The following is a 25,288-nucleotide window of genomic DNA, read 5'->3' on the forward strand; positions in this document are numbered from 1 at the left end:
TGGTGGGATGAATTGGGAGATTGGGATTGACATATATACAGTAATACGTATAAAATAGGTAACTAATAAGAACCTGCTGTATAAAAATAAATTAAATTAAAAAAAAAATAATTTATGTATATATAAACTGAAAGGATAGGTAATACTAATTATCAGTTTTATTGGTAAATAGCAATGAATAAAATGGTATCACCATCAAAAATAAAAAGGAATGCTTGTTCTGTTCTATGTAACAATGTACATGCTCTTACCTATAATGGGCAATATCAATTTTTAAGCATTATCAGTCTAAGACATAAAAGTAATCTGTTGTCTTAATTTGTATTTCTTTACTATTGAATTAATTTCCATGTTTATGAACATTTGAACTTTTTTGGAGATCAATATGATTTAAATGGAATGACAAACTTATCTGTAAATCCTTCTGCAATGCTATATTTTCTTCAATTTTGGTGAAGCATACATTTGGATCCCAAGGGATAGAAAATTCATGTGGAGCAAGAAGTAAGGTGGAACTCTCATGAAGTGATTAAAAACTTGGATTTTTAAAGTAAAAATGGCCATAAAATGAAAAGAGAAACTTGAAGTTAAAGAACCAGTTAACCTTGACAATGAAGATATACAGAGAACATCAATAATTCTTCATGAAATGTGATTTAGGAGAAAGCCAGGAGCTTGAACAAATTATTTCTGTATCGATGGACTTAAAAATTTACAGTAATATAAATAATGTCAAGAGTCAACAATCCAATGTTAATCAAACTATGAACTGGTGCATACCCTCTTACAAAAGTTACTGCTGAAGAAACACATTTTTCTAGTAAATTCCTTATTAGAGTCTAAACTTTAAAAATCAGAATTGAAGGAATCTTGGAATACATGTTGGTGGTTTGCCTTTTAATTTTAATGATGCTTTTAACAAGCGGATATTTTGAATTTTACAGAAGTCTTAAAAAAAAAACACAGCGATTTGTGTAGCCAAAGAAATCTTGCCTACCCCAAGGACACAAAGATGTGTAAAAACATTTTAAAAATTCACCTATTTGTACAACTGGCTCTGTTCTCTTAGTGAAGCTTATGTATATACTACTCCATTGGGCATTATGTATTGCTGTACTTTCAAAGTTATTGAAATCTGAATTTTTAACTTTTCCCCAATATACAATATTATGAACACCATGAACACAGTGTTGTGTCTTCACTTTCTTATAATCTCTCACAGTATCTAATAGAGTGTCTTGATTATGGTAAGTACCTAATTATTTTGTGGAGAAAATATAAGGAATTGAAGGTTATAAAATTTAGAACAGGGGATATGTTGAACATTAAGACAGGAGAAGTTTTTTAAAGAAGACTGCTAAATAATTTAAAGGTTGCTTTCAAAAGCTTGTCATGTTTTCTTAAATTTACTGAATTTCACTTTGGGAAAATGTATCCAAAAAAATTTTTTTTATAGTATTCTGAAGGAACTGACAAAAAGAAAAAAAACCTCAGTGGTTTCACCCAGAATTCATCATCTGAAAGAAAACTACTACCATAAATTCATTATAATGAATTCATTTTGTGGCACAGCAACAAAACTGAATGTATTATCTGAGAGTCCAAGCAAAAGGCTATGCAATAGCCAAAATCTCAGCTGTTCTTCAAAAAGGTATTTGCACCTGGACAAATCTTAAAACTCATATTGTTAAATTCTTCTTTTACCAGCTCACCCTCTTTCATCTTCACTCTCACTGAATAGCAAGTGACTATAGCCCCTATCTTCCTTCTCTTAGCAATAAATCTCACAGACAATTATTCATTTAGTTAGTATCCTTTCTTTTTTTAAAGTATCTTGTTCATTTTATTTTGTTCAATATTACTTGGATTCATCACGTATCTTTAACATATTATTTCATTGTTTCTTTATATTTTTATACAGTTTGTAGCAGGTGCAGAAGAAATGTAATTTATTTTGTATACACTGTACAGTACTGCTTACTGCACAAAAATATAGCCACTAATGAATTTTTAATTATTAAATACTAAGAAATACATGACATTGTTGTATGGATACAGGAAAAGTGTTTTATTGATATACGGAAGAGTTGGTTAGTTATTAGATGGTTAGGAATGTCTTATTACATTTACCATCTAAATAACACAATTTGAATATATGTAAATCAAATCATCATATTGTATGCCTTAAACTTATACAGTGAGAGATATCAATTATTTTTCAATAAAATTGGAATAAAACCGCAATTTTTTTTTAACATCTTTATTGGGGTATAATTGCTTTACAATGGTGTGTTAGTTTCTGCTTTATAACAAAGTGAATCAGTTATACATATACATATGTTCCCATATCTCTTCCCTCTTGCGTCTCCCTCCCTCCCACCCTGTCTATCCCACCCCTCCAGGCCGTCACAAAGCACTGAGCTGATATCCCTGTGCTATGCGACTACTTCCCACTAGCTATCTACCTTACGTAAAACCACAATTTTGACCTTGAAAATTCACTAACACATTTTCAGGAACAGATTACATTTGGATAATGAAGGAAATTTATATTTTAATTATTATTTTAAATCATTTTATATATCTGTTAGTAATGGTTTTGAAATGAAACAAGAATATCATCAGTTTTAACTATGAATATATGTACTACACACACACAAACACACACACACCCTTACCCATACCTGAAGTCCCAGGAGTTCATCAATTGAAGTCTCTGGTTCACTAGGGTTGCTATCTGTTTGCTTAGGTACTTGAGCAATATTGTTGTCACTGTTAATACAGAAAGGAAAATTTTTAGCATAGTTCTCAATTAGGCAAAAACAATCAGATATTTTAAACACAAACAGCTTACCTAGTCAAAAATTTATTAATGTTTTCTGCAAGTTTTTCTTGAAGAGATTTGTTGCTTAATATTTTTTCTCGAGCATTTTCAATAACCATTTGCTGGAAAACAAAGTCAATATTAGCAAAAGCATAGGATAGAGTATTATGTTATTTATTTAAAAAGAATCAATGGAAGCTGGATAGTTTTAATAAATCTAGGTGGAAACTCAAAAAGTTATGGTGGCTCCTTCGATATTAACACCTGACTAGTATACATTAACCACTTACAAGGGTTTTCACAGATCCTTCACCAACTCTTTCTTCACTGACTACAAAATACAGTTCCAAACTCTTTAGCTTTTCACACAAGATTTTTAATAACCTGTCTCTATTCTAGGAAAAATGCCCTATTATATTGCATAATCCAGCAACAATGATGTATTTACAGTTTCGTAAACACACTTTTCTGTTTCTTACCTGGTGTATTTGCACACGTTATCTATTCTGACTGGACTATCTGCTACTGTTAAATTTCACTACAGTCTATCCCAAGGCAATTCTACCGCAGTATTTTTTCTGGCCATGCTGCACGGCTTGCAAGATCTTAGTTCCCCAACTAGTGATTGAACCCCTACAGTGGAAGCACGGAGTCCTAACCACTGGACCGCCAGGGAACTCCCTCTACTGAAGTCTTACAGAAATACTGTATTTTACACACACACACAAACACACACATAATCTAAATATACATACATACATATATATATATATATATATATATATATATATTTGTGTATGTATCAATAGTTATAAACTCAGGAATATCTTAAGTTGCAAAGTTTGGGAAGGTCACTTACTTTTTCTACTGCAAATGTATTTGGATCCTGGAAATTCCGTATTGTTGAATGAGGTCCAGACAAAGTGATACTTTTCCTTTGAGATTCACTGAAACACATTTTAAAAGCCTGTCTTTTAACTAGTATGAATAACCAACTCAATGATAATTACATGTAAAGACTAATCTTAAGATCATGGTGGAAAAGATATTTTCTCTATTTGTGGTAGGAACAAAGGGCAGTTGAGTTGAAAAGCATTAATAGACTTGAATTAAGAAATGAATTTGAGGCTTAGCTTTATTACTTATTAGCTATATGGTCTGTAGCAAGGTACCCTCTGACCCACTCTATAATGGGATAAAACCAACTGCATTATTGGGTTTATGAAAGAATTCAATAAAGTATATGTAAAGACTTTATAAAAAGGTCAAGGTTCTTATAAATGTTAGATACTATTATAGTAGTTCTATTGTTTTAGGTGGTTAAGTGAGAAACCTTGCCATAAAGGAGGATGAGGTCAGACTTGAATGAGAGACAATCAACAGTAAAAATTCCAACAAAAATACCCATGGCATGGCAGTTGAGAAAACAGAAAAAACATTTTAAACTATTATCTCTCTTTTATGAAATATCCTTCAAACAAAGACACATGGGCTAAATAGGACAAAGAAACTTTTCTCAGAGAATGTCCCTGAGAAGAGTTTTTAACCATCAATTTAGAACTTTAAATGTGTGTTTGTAGACCTTAAAACATGCAGATATTATTTATATTTGTTTAAAAGAATGCTTATTTCAAAAAATTTGAGTTAACATCAATTTTAAGATATACCTTTCTATATACCACTATAGAAAAAAAATATTTCTAATGAAACAGTGAATAGGTCAGTGATTATAAAACACAACCTGTTTTCAGGGAGGATAGACTGTGGGAAAAAAAAAGTGTTTTGAAATGGATATAATAGTAAATAGTCTCAAGTACTTAATGCAATCTTGTTACCTTATTCACAATGTAAATATCCTGGTGTAATTTTTTTTTTTGGAAGGTTATTGGAAACTTGTCCTTCTAAAAGGCATTTACCTTTTGCGTCTACCAGGAGACATTAAACTGGCATGAGTTTTCCTTTCCTGAGGACCAGGAATGATATTTAAAGCCTCTCCAGCTGTATTTCAAGAGAATAAAGCAGTAAGTCAAGGAAACTGAATAGTTTTCTATACTTGCATTAATGAAATAAATAGCACTACAAAGTGATTATTATTTTATATTAAATTCAGTTAGTATACACTGAGTGCCTACTCTGTGCAAGGCACGGTAGAAGATATTAAGATATATAAAACATAGTCTCTGTGACTTAAGGTTTTATGATAAAATACAAAGTACAGTATACAGAATAGTCTCAACAAAAAATATCATGGCAGAACAGAATAATTATAAGAAGTATAAACTAAGTGTACTGGGTAAGTGTTTTTACCCAGAGGTGTTAAAGAGGATGGAGAAAAGATGGAAATAAGGGAGAACATAGTGGATGTCAATACATTTTACCTGTGCAGAAGAGAAAAGAGATTGGTCTAAGAACTGAGAGGTGGCACCTCAGTTCTAACCCCAACTCTGTTATTAACTAGACTTTTGCCCCTTAATATCATGTGTTTATAATAATTTCAAGTTTATAAGAAGCAAGAAGTATCAGATGATCCTAAGTTTATCCCTAGCTCTAAGATTCAGCCAGGAATATACAGGATTTTCAACAGGTAGAGCTGGAAAAACATTCCTCATTCCAGCAGGACAGACTACCATGAACAAAGATAAGAAGGTGGTGAAATATAATGCACATTCCTTTTAAAATCAAATAACAGGGTCTTTTCTATTAATGAAGAGAATTGAGAACTAGAACAGAGTTCAAGGTTGGACTTCAGTTAGAACAGACATAAGAAGAATCCTAGATTAAAATGTTTCATAGATTTAATAATACGCATATTTAATGGCAGATTTACCTAATGTCTATTCTACTTCTAGCCTCTTATCTACTTTTTGCTATAATTTTATACCATGAATATAAAGACATTAGCACATCATCTCATTTATACAGTTTGATTAAAAACAAAATTTAAGAGTGCAGAATGTAAACTTACGGGTCATAGTGTCTTGTGACTGTGAATGGCTGACCACTACAAAATTTGACCTCAAAGGAGTTGAAATCTGGCCAGTTGGCCGAATAACTTGTGTAGCTGTCAAAGGAGAATTAGTAAATTGCCCTGAAAGATACGGTAAAGTCAGCAACTCTGAACTGACAGGAGCTGCTTGAGATGCAAGCCTTCTCTGCCGTTTGATTTCCGCAATTCCACTTCTTGTTCGGGCTGAAACACATGAGCATTTAAAAAAATTAACTCAATGTCAGAGTATTTTGGGAATTTTAAGAAGTTTACATGATATGTGTTCTACTACATGTTTAACATGGTGGATCTAGGGACTGAAAAACAGCCCTTAAAAATATCAACTAAGTTTACATGATAATTTCAAAAGAAACAAACTAAAATTGAGTACATTCAAACTTTAAAAATCCAAGAATACATTTCTTCTGTAATAATTCACACTGATAACATCTCCACAAATTAGGAAACAGACTTATGGAATGAGAATTAAAAGATGTGAATACATGAGAGTCAATGAGAAAAATAAGGAATATTTAAAATGCATATTTTTACAATAAATGAAAATATTATTTCCTAATATGGTAACAGTACTTAGAAAAGCAGTAGTTTAAACAAAATATAAACTTAGCATACATGTATTGTTAACTAAAATGTTCATCTGACAGTAAGTTTGAGTTTAAAGTAATTCTGAACATTATTTATAGTTTAAAGTTGAATACCAACCTCTCTGACTGGCAGCAAAGCCTGGGGAACTTTGCATGCTCCTAATAAACAAAAGTAGTTTGACATTAAAAAACTTCTGTTGCCGAATACATTCTGATTTAGTTACAGTCAGACTTTAAGTAAATTATGAGTCAAAAGGCAAGAAATCTCTCTCAGACAAAAAAGATAAGCACTTTTTCTAGGTAACCAAATCTTATTTGCTTTAGGAGAAAAACAATGGCATATAAACATACACACATACATAATTTTAATAACCAAGTTTCTATCCAGTGTAATAAGCATTAGAGAGCCTTGACATCCCACTATGAGTACAATTTGACTTGAATTTAGGAACTCAATATATTTAAGAAAGCTATATATAATATTTTACAATTATCAATTATCTTTTATAACTATAGAGATGCCTTCCCAGAGAAATTCTGATTTTACATATAACTCCATACATAAATACTTCAGAATCCAAGTTGATTTCAAAGGAGATCCTGCTTTCATCAAATTTATGACTATGATATTACTTCATGGAAGCTCTAAAGAAGGAACAAAGCAAACAGATAAGAAAATTCACAATACAAGCTGATTCTCCTTTTACTATGAACTGAAGTTACCCATGTATTGATATTTTGTAAACAGTAAGACACTGTGCCATTGTCCTCAAAAATCTGTCAAATAAATCTCTACCAACAAGAGCCACGAAACTTACCAAATCGAATAAGCACTTTTTTTTTTTTTTTTTGCCACACCCCATGGCATGAGGGACCTTAGTTCCCCGACCAGGGATGGAACCGACGTCCCCTGCATTGGAAGGCAAAGTCTTAACTACTGGACCACCGGGGAAGTCCTGAATAAGCAGTTGTTTTTTTTTTTGTTTTTTTTTTTTTTTGCGGTACGCGGGCCTCTCACTGCTGTGGCCTCTCCCGTTGCGGAGCACAGGCTCCGGACGTGCAGGCTCAGCGGCTATGGCTCACCGGCCGAGCCGCTCCGCGCCATGTGGTATCTTCCCGGACCGGGGCACGAACCCGTGTCCCCTGCATGAACCAATCTTGGAGAACACCTGGCTAAGAACCTTCTTCTTTTATGTAATACCTTGTCAATAAAATATTGCAGTAACTTATAAATAATCATAGGTGTTAATTAAACTATGAATGTCTTTGAGGATGTTTGCAAGGCGAGGAAAGATGAGGGTCAGGAAAGGGGAATAAGAGTAAAGACTACTGGGCCTTCCCTGGAGGCACAGTGGTTAGGAATCTGCCTGCCAATGCAGGAGACACAGGTTAGACCCTTGGTCTGGGAAGATCCCACATGCCATGGAGCAACTAAGCCCGTGCGCCACAATGAAGCCCACAAGCCCTAGGGCCCACACACTGCAACTACTGAGCTGGCGTGCTGCAACTACAGAAGCCCATGCTCCTAGAGCTGGTGCTCCACAACAAGAGAAGCCACCTCTGGATGGACCTAGAGTCTGTCATACAGAGTGAAGTAAGTCAGAAAGAGAAAAACAAATACCGTATGCTAACACATATATATGGGATCTAAAAAAAAAAAACCAAAAAGAAGGTTCTGAAGAACCTAGAGGCAGGACAGGAATAAAGACGCAGACGTAGAGAATGGACTTGAGGACACAGGGAGGGGGAGGGTAAAGCTAGGACGAAGTGAGAGAGTGGCATGGACATGTATACACTACCAAATGTAAAACAGATAGCTAGTGGGAAGCAGCCGCATAGCACAGGGAGATCAGGTCGGTGCTTTGTGACCACCTAGAGGGGTGGGATAGGGAGGGTGGGAGGGAGACGCAAGAGGGAGGAGATATGGGGATATATGTATAGCTGATTCACTTGTTATAAAGCAGAAACTAACACCCCATTGTAAAGCAATTATACTCCAATAAAGATGTTAAAAAAAAAAAAGAGAAGCCACCTCAGTGAGAAGCCCATGCACCGCAACAAAGAGTAGCCCCTGCTCGCCGCAACTAGAGAAAGTCTGCGCGCAGCAACAAAGACCCAACGCAGCCAAAAAAAAAAAAAAAAAAAAGTAAGACTACCAAATAAGATGTGGTACAGAGTTACACAGACAGCATTTGGAGCCATTCTAGCAGTTTAAACTGAGGAAAGAAACAAGGCCCCTCCTTAAGTGGGGTATTCACTTGTAGCTGTTGGAGAAGGGTAAGAAACTATGGTTTTCATACTAGACTCTAGTTAAATAAGATACATTCTAAAATTGATACCTATTCTAAGGATGGTGAAACTGGCATTCCAAGGCCCTGACATATGTAGAAGGCAGATTAGTCCCATGTGATAATTCTAAAAGCAGAAGATTCAGAAGTATTACTATTCAAGTTTGTTTCTTTATAAGGGAAGAACAAAGGAGGCATGGATTCCACATATCAATTTTCTGCATGTGTAATGAAGATACAACTGTATAAGGGAAGTCACATGGGGCCCACGTTAGGAGATTTGCATTCACCAAGACTGGGACTAGATTTGTATTCAGCCAGAGATCTGCCTCTAAATTGTTATGGGAACCCGGGAGTGCCATTAATTTCCTCATTTTTAAACATTTTATTAAAATACACAACTTAATTTCAAATTATTTCAATCAAAGACAAAGAAATATCAATAACCTATAATTTCAAAATTAGATCAGTGTTATATAAATGCACAATGTAGGTCATAAGATTTATATGTGAAGTGATTCTTACACGCGCTTGCATTCCAAAATCATTATGCACATTCTGATAAGCTTATTGTATAAGCTTTTTATTACCTGATCTGAGAAAGTGTATGGTCTAACTTCTTCCACAGAGATGACAAAATTGCTGGGACATCATTTGATGTTTCTAAATCATAAGAGGAAACATTTCATAATAAATACATTTGGAGAAAATTCATCATTTAATTTGAACAGACACAGAAAATCAATAAGGAAAACTTATCTCTCAGCTGTTGACGTTTTGTTGGGAACTGAGAAATAAGCCTATCTTGTAAAAGACCTGCAAAGCTACAACGAGGCTGCTTTCTTTGCTCAAGCCATTGAGAATCAGATACAATACGATGGAAGAGGAAACTTGTGAAAACTATGCAGGTTTTTTAGATCAATAATTTTATATTTTCTTTGAAATAAAAAAGACAAACTATTTTAAATCTTTCTTCTATTTATCATGTGACATTTGAAAGTAAATTAAAATAATTTGATTTATAAATTAAATTTATAAAATTATACAAACCCCCGTGGAGTGTGGAAATTAGTTTTCTACATCCAATGTTTTCATGTACAAATCACCATGACTGCTCAGCAACTACTCTACTTAGAGTTACAGGTAAAATTCCTCAGGACTAATTAGTCTTTTTCAGGATGTGTTCTAAAGCCACAATGATAGGAAATTCATAAGGTATTTAAATTCTTTACTATATACTTATAAAAGCTCAAACCAGAGAAAGCTACCCAACATAAAAGTGGGATATAAACCTTTGTATTGCAATAACATATTGTTTCTGAGGTCATTTACACATTAAACATTCCTGTAAGATAGTGAAAATAGTTTGGGAAAAGAAAATCTTCAGGCCCTGAACTTGAAGGCTTATCACTCTCTACAGTTTCTAGTTTTGTGATCTTGGAAGTTATCTGGCTTCTCTAATCCTCAATTTTCTGATACTTAAGAACAGGTCTAAACAATCGACAACTCTCACTGGATTATTTTAAGGACTGAGATAAAACCTATGAAAGCACATAGCACAATGCTGCAATAGACAGTACTCAATAAATGTTAAGCTTTTTAAAAAAAATGTTATCATTTACACTAATTCTTTACTGCTGAGTCTTTTCTTAACATGTTGTAAACTACAGAAATAACCAATATGAGAGAATAAATCTAACTTTCTCCTTAAGACACGAATTTAGGAAAGTTTTATTTTATACTTATCACTCAATAAAAATGAACTATTTAATTAGATATTTCACAGTAAATTTTATCTCATCATAGTTGACACAAGTTTTCTTATGGCTTTTAAGAAGTATTAATATCCTTTAAAAATTATTTCTAATTAAAAATATTAGCTAAATGCTGTATAAAACTAACAAAAAAATCCCTGAACCTGAATTCTTACCTTTTGCTTTCATAGCTACATATTCATTCAAAATTGTTGTCAAATTTTTTCCAAATAAAGACTGAAAAGAAAAAGATCAAGCATTACCAAAACCAAATAATACTACCAATAATTTCCCACTACAAAATATTTCACCATAAAAATTAATAAAAGATCTGGATTACAGAGTAGATGATAAAGAAATGGTGAAGAGCAGGTCATCAAAATGGAAACAGTCGCTTGTCAGGGGGTGAATCAAATCTTTTAAGGGTAAAGAACCTTGTCTGAATAAGATACTGTGACTGTTTCTTTAGCTAAGATAGTACAATGGCAGGAATGCAGTTTTCAGTTGGGAGGTAGGGATCCAGTCACACAAATGAGGACCCACTCCTAGTCTGCCCTTTCTATCCTGAATGCCATGTGGAACCTGCCAAAGAACAAAGTAAAAAAAATTGAGTGTAAGAGATATCGTTCCCAAGAATCAGTACCTTGCTATTTTCACTTCTACCATCTCATAAAGTCATTCCCCACTGCCCCCATTCCTATCAGTAATTAAAGGGCAGGCTTTTATTACCTCAAGTTTGAGGTCATATAATAGAACAGGGAAAAGCCAAGGATTTTTAGAGCAGACAGTTCTGGTTTTAAGTTCAACATTTACTGAATGTGTGAAAAATCACCCAGATTTTCTAAGGCTTACTTTCATATACAAAAATGACTTCTTAATGACTTAAGACATATGACTTCTTAATTAATACAATCTTTTGTGGTGAAGATTGATGATAAATGTAACATATCTAAGACAATGTCTAACACATAGGTGATTACTTCCCTTTCCCCTCCTGAACTTTCATAGCAGATCCCTATTTTATTCTTCTGTGTCATTAAAAAATTTTTTTTTAAATTTTATAATAGAGTATAGTTGATTAACAATGTTGTGTTAGTTTCCCTCCTCCCCCCCTCCCCACCCTGGTAACCGTAAGTTTGTTCTCTAAGTCTGTTTCTGTATTGTAAAAAAGTTCATTTATATCATTTTTTAAAAGATTCCGCATATAAGTGATATATTTGTCTTTCTCCGTCTGACTTCACTTAGTATGATAATCTCCAGGTCCATCCACGCTGCTGCAAATGGCATTATTTCATTTGCTTTAATGGCTAATATTCCATAGTATACATGTACCACATCTTCTTTATCCATTCATCTGCTGATGGACATTTAGGTTGCTTCCATGCCTTGCCTATTGTAAAAAGCGCTGAAATGAACATTGGGGTGCATGTATCCTTCCACGTTTTTCTCCATATACATATCCAGGAGTGGGATTGCTGGATCATATGGTAGCTCTGTTTTTAGTTTTTTAAGGAACCTCCATACTGTTCTCCATAGTGGCTGTACAAATTTACCTTCCCACCAACAGCATAGGAGGGTTCCTTTTTCACACTCTCTCCAGCATTTGTTTGTAGACTTTCTGACGATGGCCATTCTGACTGGTGTGAAGTGATATCTCATTGTAGTTTTGATTTGCATTTCTCTAATAATCAGCGATGTTGAGCATCTTTTCATGTGCCTCTCATCAATCTGTATGTCTTCTTTGGAGAAATGTCTATTTAGGGCTTCTGCCCATTTTTTGATTGCATTGTTTGTTCTTTTGATATTGAGCTGCATGAGCTGTTTGTAAATTTTGGAGATTAATCCCTTGTTGGTCGCATCATTTGCAAATATTTTCTCCCATTCTGTGGATTGTCTTTTCATTTTCTTTATGGTTTTCTTTGCTGTGAAAAAGCTTTTGGGTTTAATTAGGTCCCATTTGTCTATTACTATTTTTACTTCCATAACTCTAGGAGATGGATACAAAATAACATTGTTGCAATTTATATCAAAGAGTGTTCTGCCTATGTTTTCCTCTAGGAGTTTTATAGTATCCCGCCTTACATTTAGGTCTTTAATCCATTTTGAGTTTATTTTTTGGTATGGTATTAGAGAGTGTTCTAATTTCACTCTTTTACATGTAGCTGTCCAGTTTTCCCAGCACCACTTATTGAAGAGACTGTCTTTCCTCCATTGTATAATCTTGCCTCCTCTGTCATAAATTAATAGACCATAAGTGTGTGGGTTTATTTCTGGGCTTTCTATCCTGTTCCACATTTCTGTATTTGTGCCAGTACCATACTGTTTTGATGACTCTAGCTTTGTAATATAGTTTAAAGCCAGGGAGCCTGATTCCTCCAGCTCCGTTTTTCTTTCTCAAGATTGCTTTGGCTATTTGGGGTCTTTTGTGTCTCCATACAAATTAAAACATTTTTTTTTTCCAGTTCTGTGAAAAATGCCATTGGTAATTTGATAGGGATTGAATTGAACTTGTAGATGGCCTTGGGTAGTATAGTCATTTTGACAATACTCATTCTTCCAATCCAAGAACATGGTATATCTTTCCATCTGTTCATGTCATCTTTGATTTACTTTCATCAGCATCTTATAGATTTTGGAGTACAGGTCTTTTGCCTCCTTAGGTAGGTTTATTCTTAGGTATTTTATTCTTTTTGATGCAATGGTAAATGGGATTGTTTCTTTAATTTCTCTTTCTGATCTTCTGTTGTTAGTGTACAGGAATGCAAGAGATTTCTATGTACTAATTTTGTATCCTGCAACTTTACTGAATTCATTGATGAGTTTAGTTTTCTGGTAGCATCTTTAGGATTTTCTACGTATAGTGTCATCATCTGCAAACAGTGAGTTTTATTTCTTCTTTTCCAATTTGGATTCCTTTTATTTCTTTTTCTTCTCTGACTGCTGTGGGTAGGGCTTCCAAAACTATGTTGAATAAAAGTGGCAAGAGTGGACATCCTTGTTTTTGTTCCTGATCTGAGAGGAAATGCTTTCAGCTTTTCATCTCTGAGTATGATGTTAGCTGTAGTTTTGTCAGATACTGCCTTTATTATGTTGAAGTAGGTTCCCTCTATTCCCACTTTCTGGAGAGTTTTTATCATAAATTGGTGTTGAATTTTGTTAAAAGCTGTTTCTGCATCTATTGAGATGATCACATGGTTTTTATTCTTTAATTTTTTGATGTGGTATATCACACTAATTGATTTGTGTATACTGAAAAATCCTTGCATCCCTGGGATATATCTCACTTGATCATGGTGTGTGATCCCTTTTACTGTATTGTTGGATTTGGTTTGCTAGTATTTTGTTGAGAATTTTTGCGTTTATGTTCATCAGTGACACTGGCCTGTAATTTTCTTTTTCTTGTGGTATCTTTGTCTGGTTTTGGTATCGGGGTGATAGTGGCCTCACAGAATGAGTTTGGGAATGTTCCCTCCTCTGCAATTTTTTGGAATAGTTTCAGGATAGGTAACTCTTCTCTAAATGTTTGACAGAATTCACCCGTGAAGCCATCTTGTCCTGGACTTTTGTTTGCTGGGAGTTTTTTAGTCAGTTTCAATTTCACTACTTGTGATTGGTCTGCTCATATTTTCTATTTCCTCCTAGTTTAGTCTTGGGAGATTGTACCTTTCTAAGAATTCATCCCTTTCTTCTAGGTTGTCCATTTTAGTGACATAGAGTTGCTTGTGGTACAGTGGCTTCTGTGTTATTTAAAGTCTGAGAAGTTAAGGGATACACCTAATACTAACTGGATCATTATACCTTGCTTTATTTTTAGTAGCTAAAAAAACAATTGCTGAATTAATGCTATATAATGAATTATGTCCACATAAATTCATGTGAGGTCACATCAAGAAGGTGGTTGTTTATAAGCCAGGAAGACAGCCTTCACCAGGATCGGAAACAGGGGCACTTGATCTTAGTCTTTCCAACCTCCAGAACCATGAGAAGTAAGAATCTGGGTGGTAGATTTGCTTGTAGTTACTAGGGTATTACTGCAGCTAGGCCCCCACAGCACACAGAGCTACACACACAGATATGCTAATCCACATATACAAAAAATCTGGGGCTTCCCTGGTGGCGCAGTGGTTGAGAGTCTGCCTGCCGATGCAGGGGACACGGGTTCATGCCCCGGTCCGGGAAGATCCCACATGCCATGGAGCGGCTAGGCCCGTGGGCCATGGCTGCTGAGCCTGCGCGTCCGGAGCCTGTGCTCTACAATGGGAGAGGCCACAACAGTGAGAGGCCTGCGTACCGCAAAAAAAAAAAAAAAAAAAAAAAAAAAATCTGTATTTCTGTATATAACTATACATATATTAAAATAAACTTCATAACTGATATCTCTGACTATATAATTTAATGCTACAGGTCTTATTTTTATGCTTATTTGTACTTTCTCTCTCACAGAGTGAGAAACCTGGCTCCCATTATCTATATTAATTTACTTGTTAAAGTTGCTAATTTAGAAGAATTCAGAAGAATTTAAGATCCATTCATGTTATTATATGAATCAATAGTGCTGATTTTTACTGCTTACTAGTAGGAATGTACCAGTTTGTTTATTCATTCACTTGCTGAAAGACATCTTGGTTATTTTCAGTTTTTGACCACCACAGATAAACATCAGCATGTAAGTTTTTGTGTGAATATAAGTTTTTCAATTTACTTGGGTAAATATCTGGTTGTATGAATGCTGGGTCACGTGCGGCCCAGTTGTTTAACTTCATAAACAACTGCCAATCTGTTTTGCAAAGCGGCTGTATGATTTTGCATTGTCATCAGCAATGAATAAGAGTTTTTGTTGCTCTGCATCTTTGCCACCAAGAATCTGACAAACTTTAAAAATTGTTTTTTATAGTAGTCATTCTAATATGTATGTATCAGTATCTGACTGGGGTATTAATTTTCATTTTCCTAATGACTAATAATGTGGAGTATTTTTTTCACATGCTTATTGCCATTCCTGTATTTTCTTTGGGGAAGGGTCTTCAGATCTCTTGCCCACTAAAGAAAAAATTCAGTTAAAAAAAAAAGTTTCCTATATATTCTGGGCACAATCCTTTTTTCAGAGCTGCAAATACTTTCTCCTAGCTTATGGCCTGTCATTCTTTTAATACTGTCTCTTATAGAGCAAAAATTTAAAATTTTTATAACGTTGAATTTATCAAGTTTCCATTTTTCAGTCAGCGCTTTTGGCTTGTCTAAAAATTCATTACCAAAACCAAGATTGCACAGTTTCTCCTATGGTTTCTTCTGAAACTCCTATAGTTCTATGTTCTACATTTTGATCTATTATCCACTGTTGGTTAATTTTTTGTATGAGGTATGTGTAAAGGTTTTTCTTTTTCTTTTTTTTAAAAAAAATCTGGATGTCTAATTGTTCTATCACCACTTGTTGTTAAGATTATCCTTTCTCTAGTGAATTGCCTTTGTGCATTTGTCAAAAAAATCACATTTGGACTCTCTATTTTGTTCCACTGATCTTATACCTATTTCCTAATGCCACTCAATCCTGATTACTATTGCTGGTTAGTAAGTCTTAAGGTCGAGTAGTGTGAGTCCTTGAACATATCCTTTTTAAGAACTGTTTGGGTTATTCTGCCACAACACTACTTAAGTGGTACTTGTGCTCCTACTCCAAGAGGCCAGCACTGTGCATCAGCAAGCTGGCAGCAGTAGTGGCTAGGTCTCAGACCCCCAGTTTGAAGGACAGCCCTGCCCACCAGCACACCCACAGCAGCTGTGGCCCAACCACAACAGGAAGCTGCACACAGCCCACACAGTGGATACCCCTGGAGCACCTGGCTCTGGTGACAGGGGGATTCTACCACTGAGCCCACCGGACATCTTCTACATAAAGCCACTCTTTCAAGACCAGGATAATACACAGAAACAAATACAGAGAGCTAGGCAAAATGGAGAGACAAAAGAATACCTTACAAACAAAATAAGATAAAACCCCAGAAAAAGAACTAAACAAAACAGAGATTAGCAATTTACCAGCTAAAGAGTTTAAAGTAATAGTCATAAAGATGCTCACTGAACTTGGGAGAAGAATTGATGAACTCAGGTGAGAACTTCAACAAAGAGAAAATACAAAAAAGAACCAATGAGAACTGAAGAATACAATAACCGAAGTGAAAATAACTACAGACAATCAACAGGTTAGAGAATGCAAAAGAATGGATCAGCAATCTGGAAGACAAGGTAGCAGAAATCACCCAATTAAAACAGAAAAGATTGAAAAAAAATGAGGATAGTTTAAGGGATCTCTGGGACAACGTCATGCACACTAACTTTCCCATAATAGGGATTCCAGAAGGAGAAGAGTGAGAGAGAAAAGAATAGAAAACCTATCTGAAGAAATAATGGCTGAAAACTTCCCTAACTTGTCAAAGGAAAAGACATCCAAATACAGAAAGCATAGAGTCCCATACAAAATGAACCGAAAGAGACCCACACCAAGACACATTATAATTTAAATGTCAAAAATTAAAGAGAAACAGAGAATCTTAAAAGCAGCAAGTGAAAAACAACTAGTCACATACAAGAGAACCCCTATAAGATGATCAGAGGATTTTTCAGCAGAAACTTCAAATGCCAGAAGCGACTGGCACAACATGTTGAAAGTGCTGGAAAAAATAACTGAACAACCAAGAATACTCTACCTGGCAAGATTATAATTCAGAAGTGAAGGATACAGTTTCCCAGATGAACAAAGCCAAAGGAGTTCATCACCACTAAACTGACCCTATAAATAATGTTTAAAGGGACTTTAAATGGAAAAGAAAAGGCCAAAACTAGAAATAAGAAAATTATGAAAGAAAAATATCTCACTGGTAGAGTCAAATACATAGTAAAGGTAGTGGATCACCCACTATAAAGCTAGTATGAAGGTTATATACGGTCTACAAGAGACTCGGTTGTTCAAATCTAAAGACACACAAAGAGTAAAAATGAAGAGATGGAAAAATATTCCATGCAAATGGAAATGAAAAGAAAGCTGGGGTAGCAATACTTGTATCAGATAAAACAGACTTTAAAACAAAAACAAAGAAAGGCATTTCATAATGATAAAGTGATCAATGATATTTTAAGTGGGTGCTACTTTAACAAAAATCAGCTATTGTCAATAAACCAATTCAACACAAGCAAATCTGATACTGGACTGCAAGTTAATGTTAAGAATGTGATTCCAGGTTTCCCTGGTGGTGCAGTGGTTGAGAGTCCGCCTGCCGATGCGGGGGACGTGGGTTCGTGCCCCGGTCCGGGGGGATCCCACGTGCTGCGGAGCGGCTGGGCCCGTGGGCCATGGCCGCTGGGCCTGCGCGTCCGGAGCCTGTGCTCCGCAACGGGAGAGGCCACAGTGGAGGGAGGCCCGTGTACCGCAAAAAAAAAAAAAAAAAGTCTAATAAAAAGTTTATTGAGTACTTTTCTCTGAATACCCTCATTCTTTAAAATTATTGTCATTAAATAAATGAAGGGCCCAACAGTATCAAATCATTTGCAGTGAAGATCCAAAATCCCTGAAACTGTTGGGATCATATGGGTTATTTAATTTTTAAAAGCAGTTTAATGTTCACAAGAAAATTGAGAGGAAGGTACAGAGATTCTCCATAAACTCCTGCTCCAACAAATGCAATGCCCCACCTATTATCAGCATCACTCCCAAATGTGTATTAAATTTTAGTTTTTTTCAGATTTTGAGATAATGCCTATTATACCTGGACATAAACTGTGTATTATGTAATAACGCCTGTGGGGTTGGGGCAGCATCCCACAATCTAAAATTAACATTTCTACAACTAAGTGGATAAATAGTTAGAGAGTGGGATTTTTAAAACTATAAATATCAGTTCAGATTAGGTCCTGCTGCCAAAAGAGTTGTGGATCTGGATCACTCTTGTAAAATGTTATCATCAATTTGCTGATGCTGAGTGTGCACCTGGTAGATATTCAGTAAATTAGGAAAATCACTTCCTAATTCGTATCATAGTGAAAGCTGATTACAGTAAGTCCCTTATATATGAATGAGTCCCATTCCAAGAGCGCATTCGTTAAGTCCAACAAAGTTAGCCTAGGTACCCAACTAACACAATCAGCTATATAGTACTGTATTGCAATAGGTCTATAATACTTTTCACACAAATAATACATAAAAAACAAACACAAAAAATAAAGAAAACATTTTTAATCTTACAGTACAGTACCTTGAAAAGTACAGTAGTACAGTACAATAGCTGGCACACAGGGCTGGCTTGAGTCAAAAGGCAAGAAGAGTTACTGACTGGAGGAGGGAGAGGAGATGGGAGATGGTTGAGCTGAAGGATCATCAGCAATAGGAGACAGAGGGCAAACTACAATTTCACTCACGCCTGACGTTGATGGCACAGGTTCTGGTTCCTTGCTGGATTCAATTCCATCTATCCTCTTGAAAAAACGATCCAGTGATGTCTGGGTAGTAGCATTTCGCATCTTGGAAAGTTTGCAATTTGAAGGTTCCTATGTAGGGGACTTACTCTATTTCCCCTAGGCAGACACAGGGCTTTCTGTGTCACATCGTTAGCCATCCCCCTTAAATGAATGGATTAGATGTAGTTTCTGTTTATTCTTGAAAAAACTATGTGAACAACAATAGGATGTAAATAGTACCTTGCAGATCAGACATAGTCAGTAAATGGCCATTTCAAAACAAAAACAAACAAAAAACTTGTTGGGATTTTGACTGTAATGAATGTATAGATCAAAATTTGGAGAATGGACATTTAACAATATTGAGTTGCTCATTCCATGAACACAGTGTATCTTTCTTTCTATTCAAGTCTTTTGATTTCTTTCATGTAGATTTTAGCATACAGATTTTACGCATATTTTGTTAGATATATTAACTAAGTATTTTATTTTTGTTTGTTTATTGGGTGCTACTATAAATGGTATTTTTTTTTAAATTCCACTTCCAATGGCTCATTGTAGGTATAAAGAAATATGATGGACTTTCGTACACTTTGTATCCTGTGACCTTGCTAAACTCCAGCAGTTTTGAATGTTTTTTTAGGTTTCCTCCGTAGATAATCATGTTGTCTGTGACAGCTGAAATGAATCTAAAGACCCATGTTTAAAATAAAATGACAGGGCTTCCCTGGCGGCGCAGTGGTTGAGAGTCCGCCTGCCGACGCATGGGACACGGGTTCGTGCCCTGGTCCGGGAAGATCCCACATGCCGTGGAGCGGCTGGGCCCGTGAGCCATGGCCGCTAAGCCTGCCCGTCCAGAGCCTGTGCTCTGCAACGGGAGAGGCCACAACAGTGAGAGGCCCGTGTACCGCAAAATAAAATAAAATAAAATGACAAAATACCATTTCAAATAATGTAGTTCTAGCATATACCCATTAAATACCAAACAATGCTCTACTGGTCTAGTGATATTTAAAAAAGAGGTGACAACAAGATATCAAAATATGTTTCATATTTGTCTGAAGTAAGCAACTATAGGAAAAGCAAATATAGGAAAGATTGGACTGCTATATAATGCCATAGACCAGGTGGCTTGTTTCTCATTGTTCTGCAAGCTGGGAAATCCAAGATCAAGTTGGCAGATGATTTGGTTCCTGGTGAGGACCTATTTCCTGGCTTGTAGACATCCCCCTTCTTGATGTGTGTGCACGTGGAAATTTCTCTGTCTTTCACTTTTTAAATCCCATCATGAGGGTCCCAACTTCATATTCTAATCTAAACCTATTTACTTTCCAAAGGCCTTACCTCTAAATACCATCACACTGAGGGGTGGGGTTTCAATATACGAATTTTGGAGGGATATAAATATTTAGTCCATAACAGGCAGTAAACAAGTAAGCCCCAAAACAAGCAGTAGTGAAACTAATTAGAAATGAGGGTGTCATTTTGAAACTGACTCTCAAAGTTGGAATTCACTTCCCAGCTTAGACATAAATGTATGAAAAAAAGAGCTGGCCTTCTTTAGGTCTTTCCACCGATGCATGAATACAAACTATCAAAATTTCTGCCCATTTTGATTTTGCTAATGGGCTGATTTTTAAGACCATGTTTATAGTGTCTTATGTGGGTCAATGATGAAATATTTCCTTAAAGAACAAATCACTCACCAGTAAGCAGGCTGGGATAAAACCTTCATCTGTACAGTGTTCTGCATATTCTTTTAAATTTGAACTTTCCAAAATAAAAGCCTGGCAGGTAGAAGTAAGGTTCTCTTGTTGTAAGTAACCTAAAGGAAAAATAAAATGTAACTCAGTAATTTCAGTAAATGCTGAACTTTCAATTAAAACTGCTGTTGAAAATACTACAGCAGTTTCACATCATAAATGTAACTTCAGGTGAACATGACGGGATTCTACAGCCTTGCCTGAAACACCAGTTTGTGCTGCAGTACAAAGCAGAATTCATAAAACGAGTGTTCGAAAAGAAAAACTCTAGCTAATATGCTATAAAGCCATAGTAAACAAAACAGTATGGTACTGGCATAAAAACAGACAAATAGATCAGGAGAACAGAATTGAGAGCCTAGAAAAAATCCACAGCATAAACGGTCAACTAAATTTGACAAGGAAGCCAAGAATACTCAATGGAGAAAAAAACCATCTGTTCAACAAATGGTGCTAGAAAAATTGGATATTCACATGTAAAAGACTGAAACTAGACCCTTATCTTACACCACTCACAAAAATTAACTTGAAATGGATTAAAGACTTAAACATAAGACCTGAAAGCAAGAAACTCCTAGAAGAAAACAGGAAAAAAGCCCTTTGACATGGGTCTTGGCAGTGATTTTCTGGATTTGACACCTAATGCACAAGTTACAAAATAAAAAATAAACAAGTTGGAATATATCAAATTAAAAAGCTTCTGCACAGCAAAAGAAACCCATCAACAAAATGAAAAAACAACCTATGGAATGGGAAAAATATTTCCACATATCTATCTGATAAGGGGTTAATAACCCACATAAATAAAGAACTCATAAAATTCAAGAACAAGAAACCAAGTTATCCAATTCACCCTTGTGTACTGTTGGTGAGATTGAAAACTGATACAGCCACTACGGAAAACAGTATGGAGGATTCTCAAAAAATTAAAAATAGAACTACCATGTGATCCAGCAATTCCACTTCTGGGAATATATCCAAAGGAAAGAAAAAACACTATCTTGAAAAGATATCTGTGCCCCCTGTGTTCATAGCAGCATTATTTACAATAGCCAAGGCATGGAAACAACCTAAGTGTCCACTGATGAATGTATGGATAAATAAGTTGTGGTGTATATATACACACAATGGAGTATTATTCAGCCATTAATAAAAAAAATGAAATCTTGGCATTTGGGACAACATGGATGGAACTTGAGAGTATTATGGTAAGTGAAATAACTTAGGCCAAGACAGACAAATGCTATATGATCTCACTCATATGTGGAATCTTAAAAACAAAAACAAAAAAACCCAACTGAACTCACAGAAAAAGAGACCAGATTTGTGGTTACCAGAGGCAGGGGATGGAAGGAGGGGCAATCAGAAAACGGTGGTCAGAAGGTACAAATTTCCAGTTACAAGATAAATACAGTTGACCCTTGAACAATGCTGGCGCTAAGGGCATCGACCCGCCACACAGTCGAAAAATCCATGTATAACTATAGTTGGCCCTCCAAATCCGAGGTCCACATACGCAGATTCAACCAACTATGGATTGTGTAGTACTGTAGTGTGTGTTTGTTGAAAAAAAAATCCACATGTAAGTGGACCCGCACAGTTCAAATCTGTGTTGTTTAAGGGTCAACTGTAAATACTAGGTACTGTAAGTACACTGCAATATATTAAGTGATTATACTTAACACTGCTGTATGATATATATGAAAATTGTTAGGAGATTTAATCGATCCTAAGAGTTCTCATCACAAGGAAAAAAAAATTTGTTTTTTTGCTTTCTCTTTTTATTGTAATTATGTGAGATGATAGAGGCGAACTGAACTTACTGCAGCAATCATTTCACAATATATATGTCAAACCATTATGCTGTACACCTTAAACTTATACAGTGATGCACATCAATTACATCTCAATAAAACTGGAAAAAACCAAAACTCCCAGAAACTCTAGCTAACCCAGAAAAATAAGGTGTTTGATAAAGTGCAATTACTGCACAGTAATGCTTACAGGAGAAACAATAAAGTAACAATAAATAACAAGAGAACCAATAAGTGATAAATGTTCTACTCCATAGCCTCCACATTAACTAGGTGAGTAGATGCTATAAATTAACTTACTGGATTATGAAAAAAATTACATTCTCTCAACATTGCAATTTACCTGTATATTTCACTTATTTGCCTAATGGTTTAAAAAAAAATTGAAGAGAAGACCTACTTCGTATGAAATGTAAGAAAGGCACTCCTTTGCTTTTTAATTTCTGCCCTTTGGGAATCAAAGCATTAACTATTTCAACCAGAACTTTAATATTCACACCTAACTGACATTTATGAAACAATATCATGTACCAGTGCTTTGTACTTTCATATATATGAACACTGTCTTGACTAGCATCCTATCCTTGTTTATTTATTTCTTAGCATCACTGGGGTTCAACTAACCAACTCTATAAGCAGTAGTACAGCAGAAAAAGAACACTAGATAGGATAACAGGAGACCAGGTTCTTATTCTATCGTGTTAAAATAAGCATTGTGGCTTTGGGGGAAAAAAGCACTTAAATTATTCCAGAGTAAGATACTTCATCTATAAGGCATCACACCCGCCTTGACTTGTGAATCAAATCTGCTTAAGTTATTTCCTTGTGTAAAGCTGAAGGGCTCACATCATTTCCCACAGCTCTCAGGTTAAACTTCTAAATCCTGAGCAGTTTCAGCAGGAATGGAAGAGTAAGGACCTCCAAAAGTCCTCTCTTCTATAAAAGCAATGAGAACACTGGCACAAATTATTAAACTTTTACAGAACTCTGAAAATAATCATTGTCTTGCAAAAAAATCTGTGAGCATTTATTAAGAAAAATGGCTGAATGTCAGTAAGGACAATGAACACTGTGGCATTTTAACTTCCTCTATTCTCATGCTCATCTCTCCAACTGAGTGGTATACTTGAAAATCAACAGCCTGCAAATGCAGTGAAAACCAGCAGCCCAGTAGAAAACGGGCAGATCAGATGAAGCTGGAATCTTTCCCAAGTCCCATTCCCAGAAACTGTCATTATTTGATTTGTGTGACTTCATGTAAAACCTCACTTGCATGGCTTGTCTTTGAATTGAATCAAAGTTCACCCTCTGTAAACCTTCTCCTTGGAGGTGTTTTTGTTAAATCAATCAGCAGAAACTGGTTAACACTACAGCTGCCTATGACAGAGATAATGGTTGGGACAAACAACAAGCTAAACAAACAAACAAACTCAAAAAGAAAAGCTGGGGAATGAGAAGTCTGTAGGGGGATTTTAAAGGCTCTGACATACTCCTGGGACACTAGAAGGCCATGTGCAAATGTAGGGTAGCATGTGTATTCAGAAAAGATCTGACAACCCTAAGCACTCACCTCTGGCTGACCATAAGCCTCTGACAAGCAGGAAGTGAAGGCTAAGGCAAAGCTGTCAAATGCTTAGCCGAATGTTGAAGCATACCCCAATGTACACACAGCCCCCTAGCAAACAGTGGGAGATTTACTGACTCCAAGCATTTAAGAAAATCATTGTCCAATCATAGAATATAAACTCAAAGAATATAGACTTTACATAATTAGTTCAGGAGACTAATCGTTAAAAAAAAAACTGCTAAACAACAACAAGGAGCAATAACAAACATGAAGGAGGGAGGTGAATCAGATTACAAGAGTTGTCACATTCTACCACTATACCAATTGAAAACTTTTAAAGTTCTCAATTTTCAATAAAGAAATTATGAGACATGCAGAAAAACAAGAAAGTATGGCTAATAAACAAGGGGGAAAATGTACGGTCAGTAGAAACTGTCACTAAGGAAGCCAAGGCACAAGACTTAAAACTTTCAGCTTTTTAAAATAAGGTCAGAGAACTAAAGAAAACTATACTTAAATAGCTAAACAAAATTATGAGAACATCTATGAAAAAGAAATAAAAGATAAAGAAATTAAAAGAAAAAAACCATGTAGAAATTCTAGAGTTGAAAACAAAAAACATAATAACTGAAGTACAAAATTTGCCAATAAATAGCAGATTTGAGGAGAAAGATCAAAGAATCAGTGCACTTGAACATAGATCAAATGAGATTATCTAGTATGAGGAACACAAACAAAAAAAGAATGACGAAAGTGAACAGTCTCAGAGACCTGTGAAACTTTTTCAAATGTACCAACATAAGCATATGTTCTGGGGGTCCCAGAAGGAACTGAGAGACAGAAAAGGGTAGAAAGAATATTTGAAGAAATATTGGGCTGAGAACACCCCAAATTTTAGGAAACTATAATCAATCTACTTATTCAGGAAACCCAAAAAACTACAAGTAAGATAAACTCAAAGAGATCCATAGCTAGACATATCGTAAATTGCCAAAAGAGAGAATCTTGAAAGTGGAAAGAGAAGTGGCTTATAACATACAAGGGATCCTCTATAAGATTAACAGCTGAGTTCTCATTAGAAACCATGAAGGCCAGAGGCAGTGAGATGACATATTAAAAGTGCTGACAGGAAAAAGTCAACCAAGAATTCTATTATCTAGCATGACTTCTTCAAAATTAAGAAACTAAGATAGTCCCAGATTAAAAACACTGAAATAATCTGCTGCTAACAGACTTGCC

At 35.4% G+C, this 25,288-nt stretch overlaps 1 protein-coding gene across 3 annotated transcripts in view; it reads right to left on the bottom strand.

The window, feature by feature from the left end:
* NPAT (nuclear protein, coactivator of histone transcription) overlaps window positions 1–25,288 on the bottom strand; it is a 54,554-nt gene that overhangs the window by 17,927 nt on the left and 11,339 nt on the right. For 2 of the 3 annotated variants that reach the window (XM_079928100.1, XM_079928099.1), the window contains exons 2-10: window positions 20,612–20,730; window positions 10,634–10,694; window positions 9,294–9,366; window positions 6,534–6,574; window positions 5,790–6,014; window positions 4,741–4,822; window positions 3,684–3,771; window positions 2,855–2,946; window positions 2,685–2,772 (exon numbers count right to left, since the gene is read on the bottom strand). In XM_079928100.1, the coding sequence (XP_079784226.1) occupies window positions 2,685–2,772; window positions 2,855–2,946; window positions 3,684–3,771; window positions 4,741–4,822; window positions 5,790–6,014; window positions 6,534–6,574; window positions 9,294–9,366; window positions 10,634–10,694; window positions 20,612–20,730 (869 nt within the window). Of the gene's footprint in view, window positions 1–2,684; window positions 2,773–2,854; window positions 2,947–3,683; window positions 3,772–4,740; window positions 4,823–5,789; window positions 6,015–6,533; window positions 6,575–6,976; window positions 8,267–9,293; window positions 9,367–10,633; window positions 10,695–20,611; window positions 20,731–25,288 lie in introns of those variants that run through there. The other variant, XM_079928101.1, reaches the window with a different exon arrangement.

Source organism: Stenella coeruleoalba (assembly GCF_951394435.1).
Source record: "Stenella coeruleoalba genome assembly, chromosome: 8".
Lineage (NCBI taxonomy): Eukaryota > Metazoa > Chordata > Mammalia > Artiodactyla > Delphinidae > Stenella > Stenella coeruleoalba.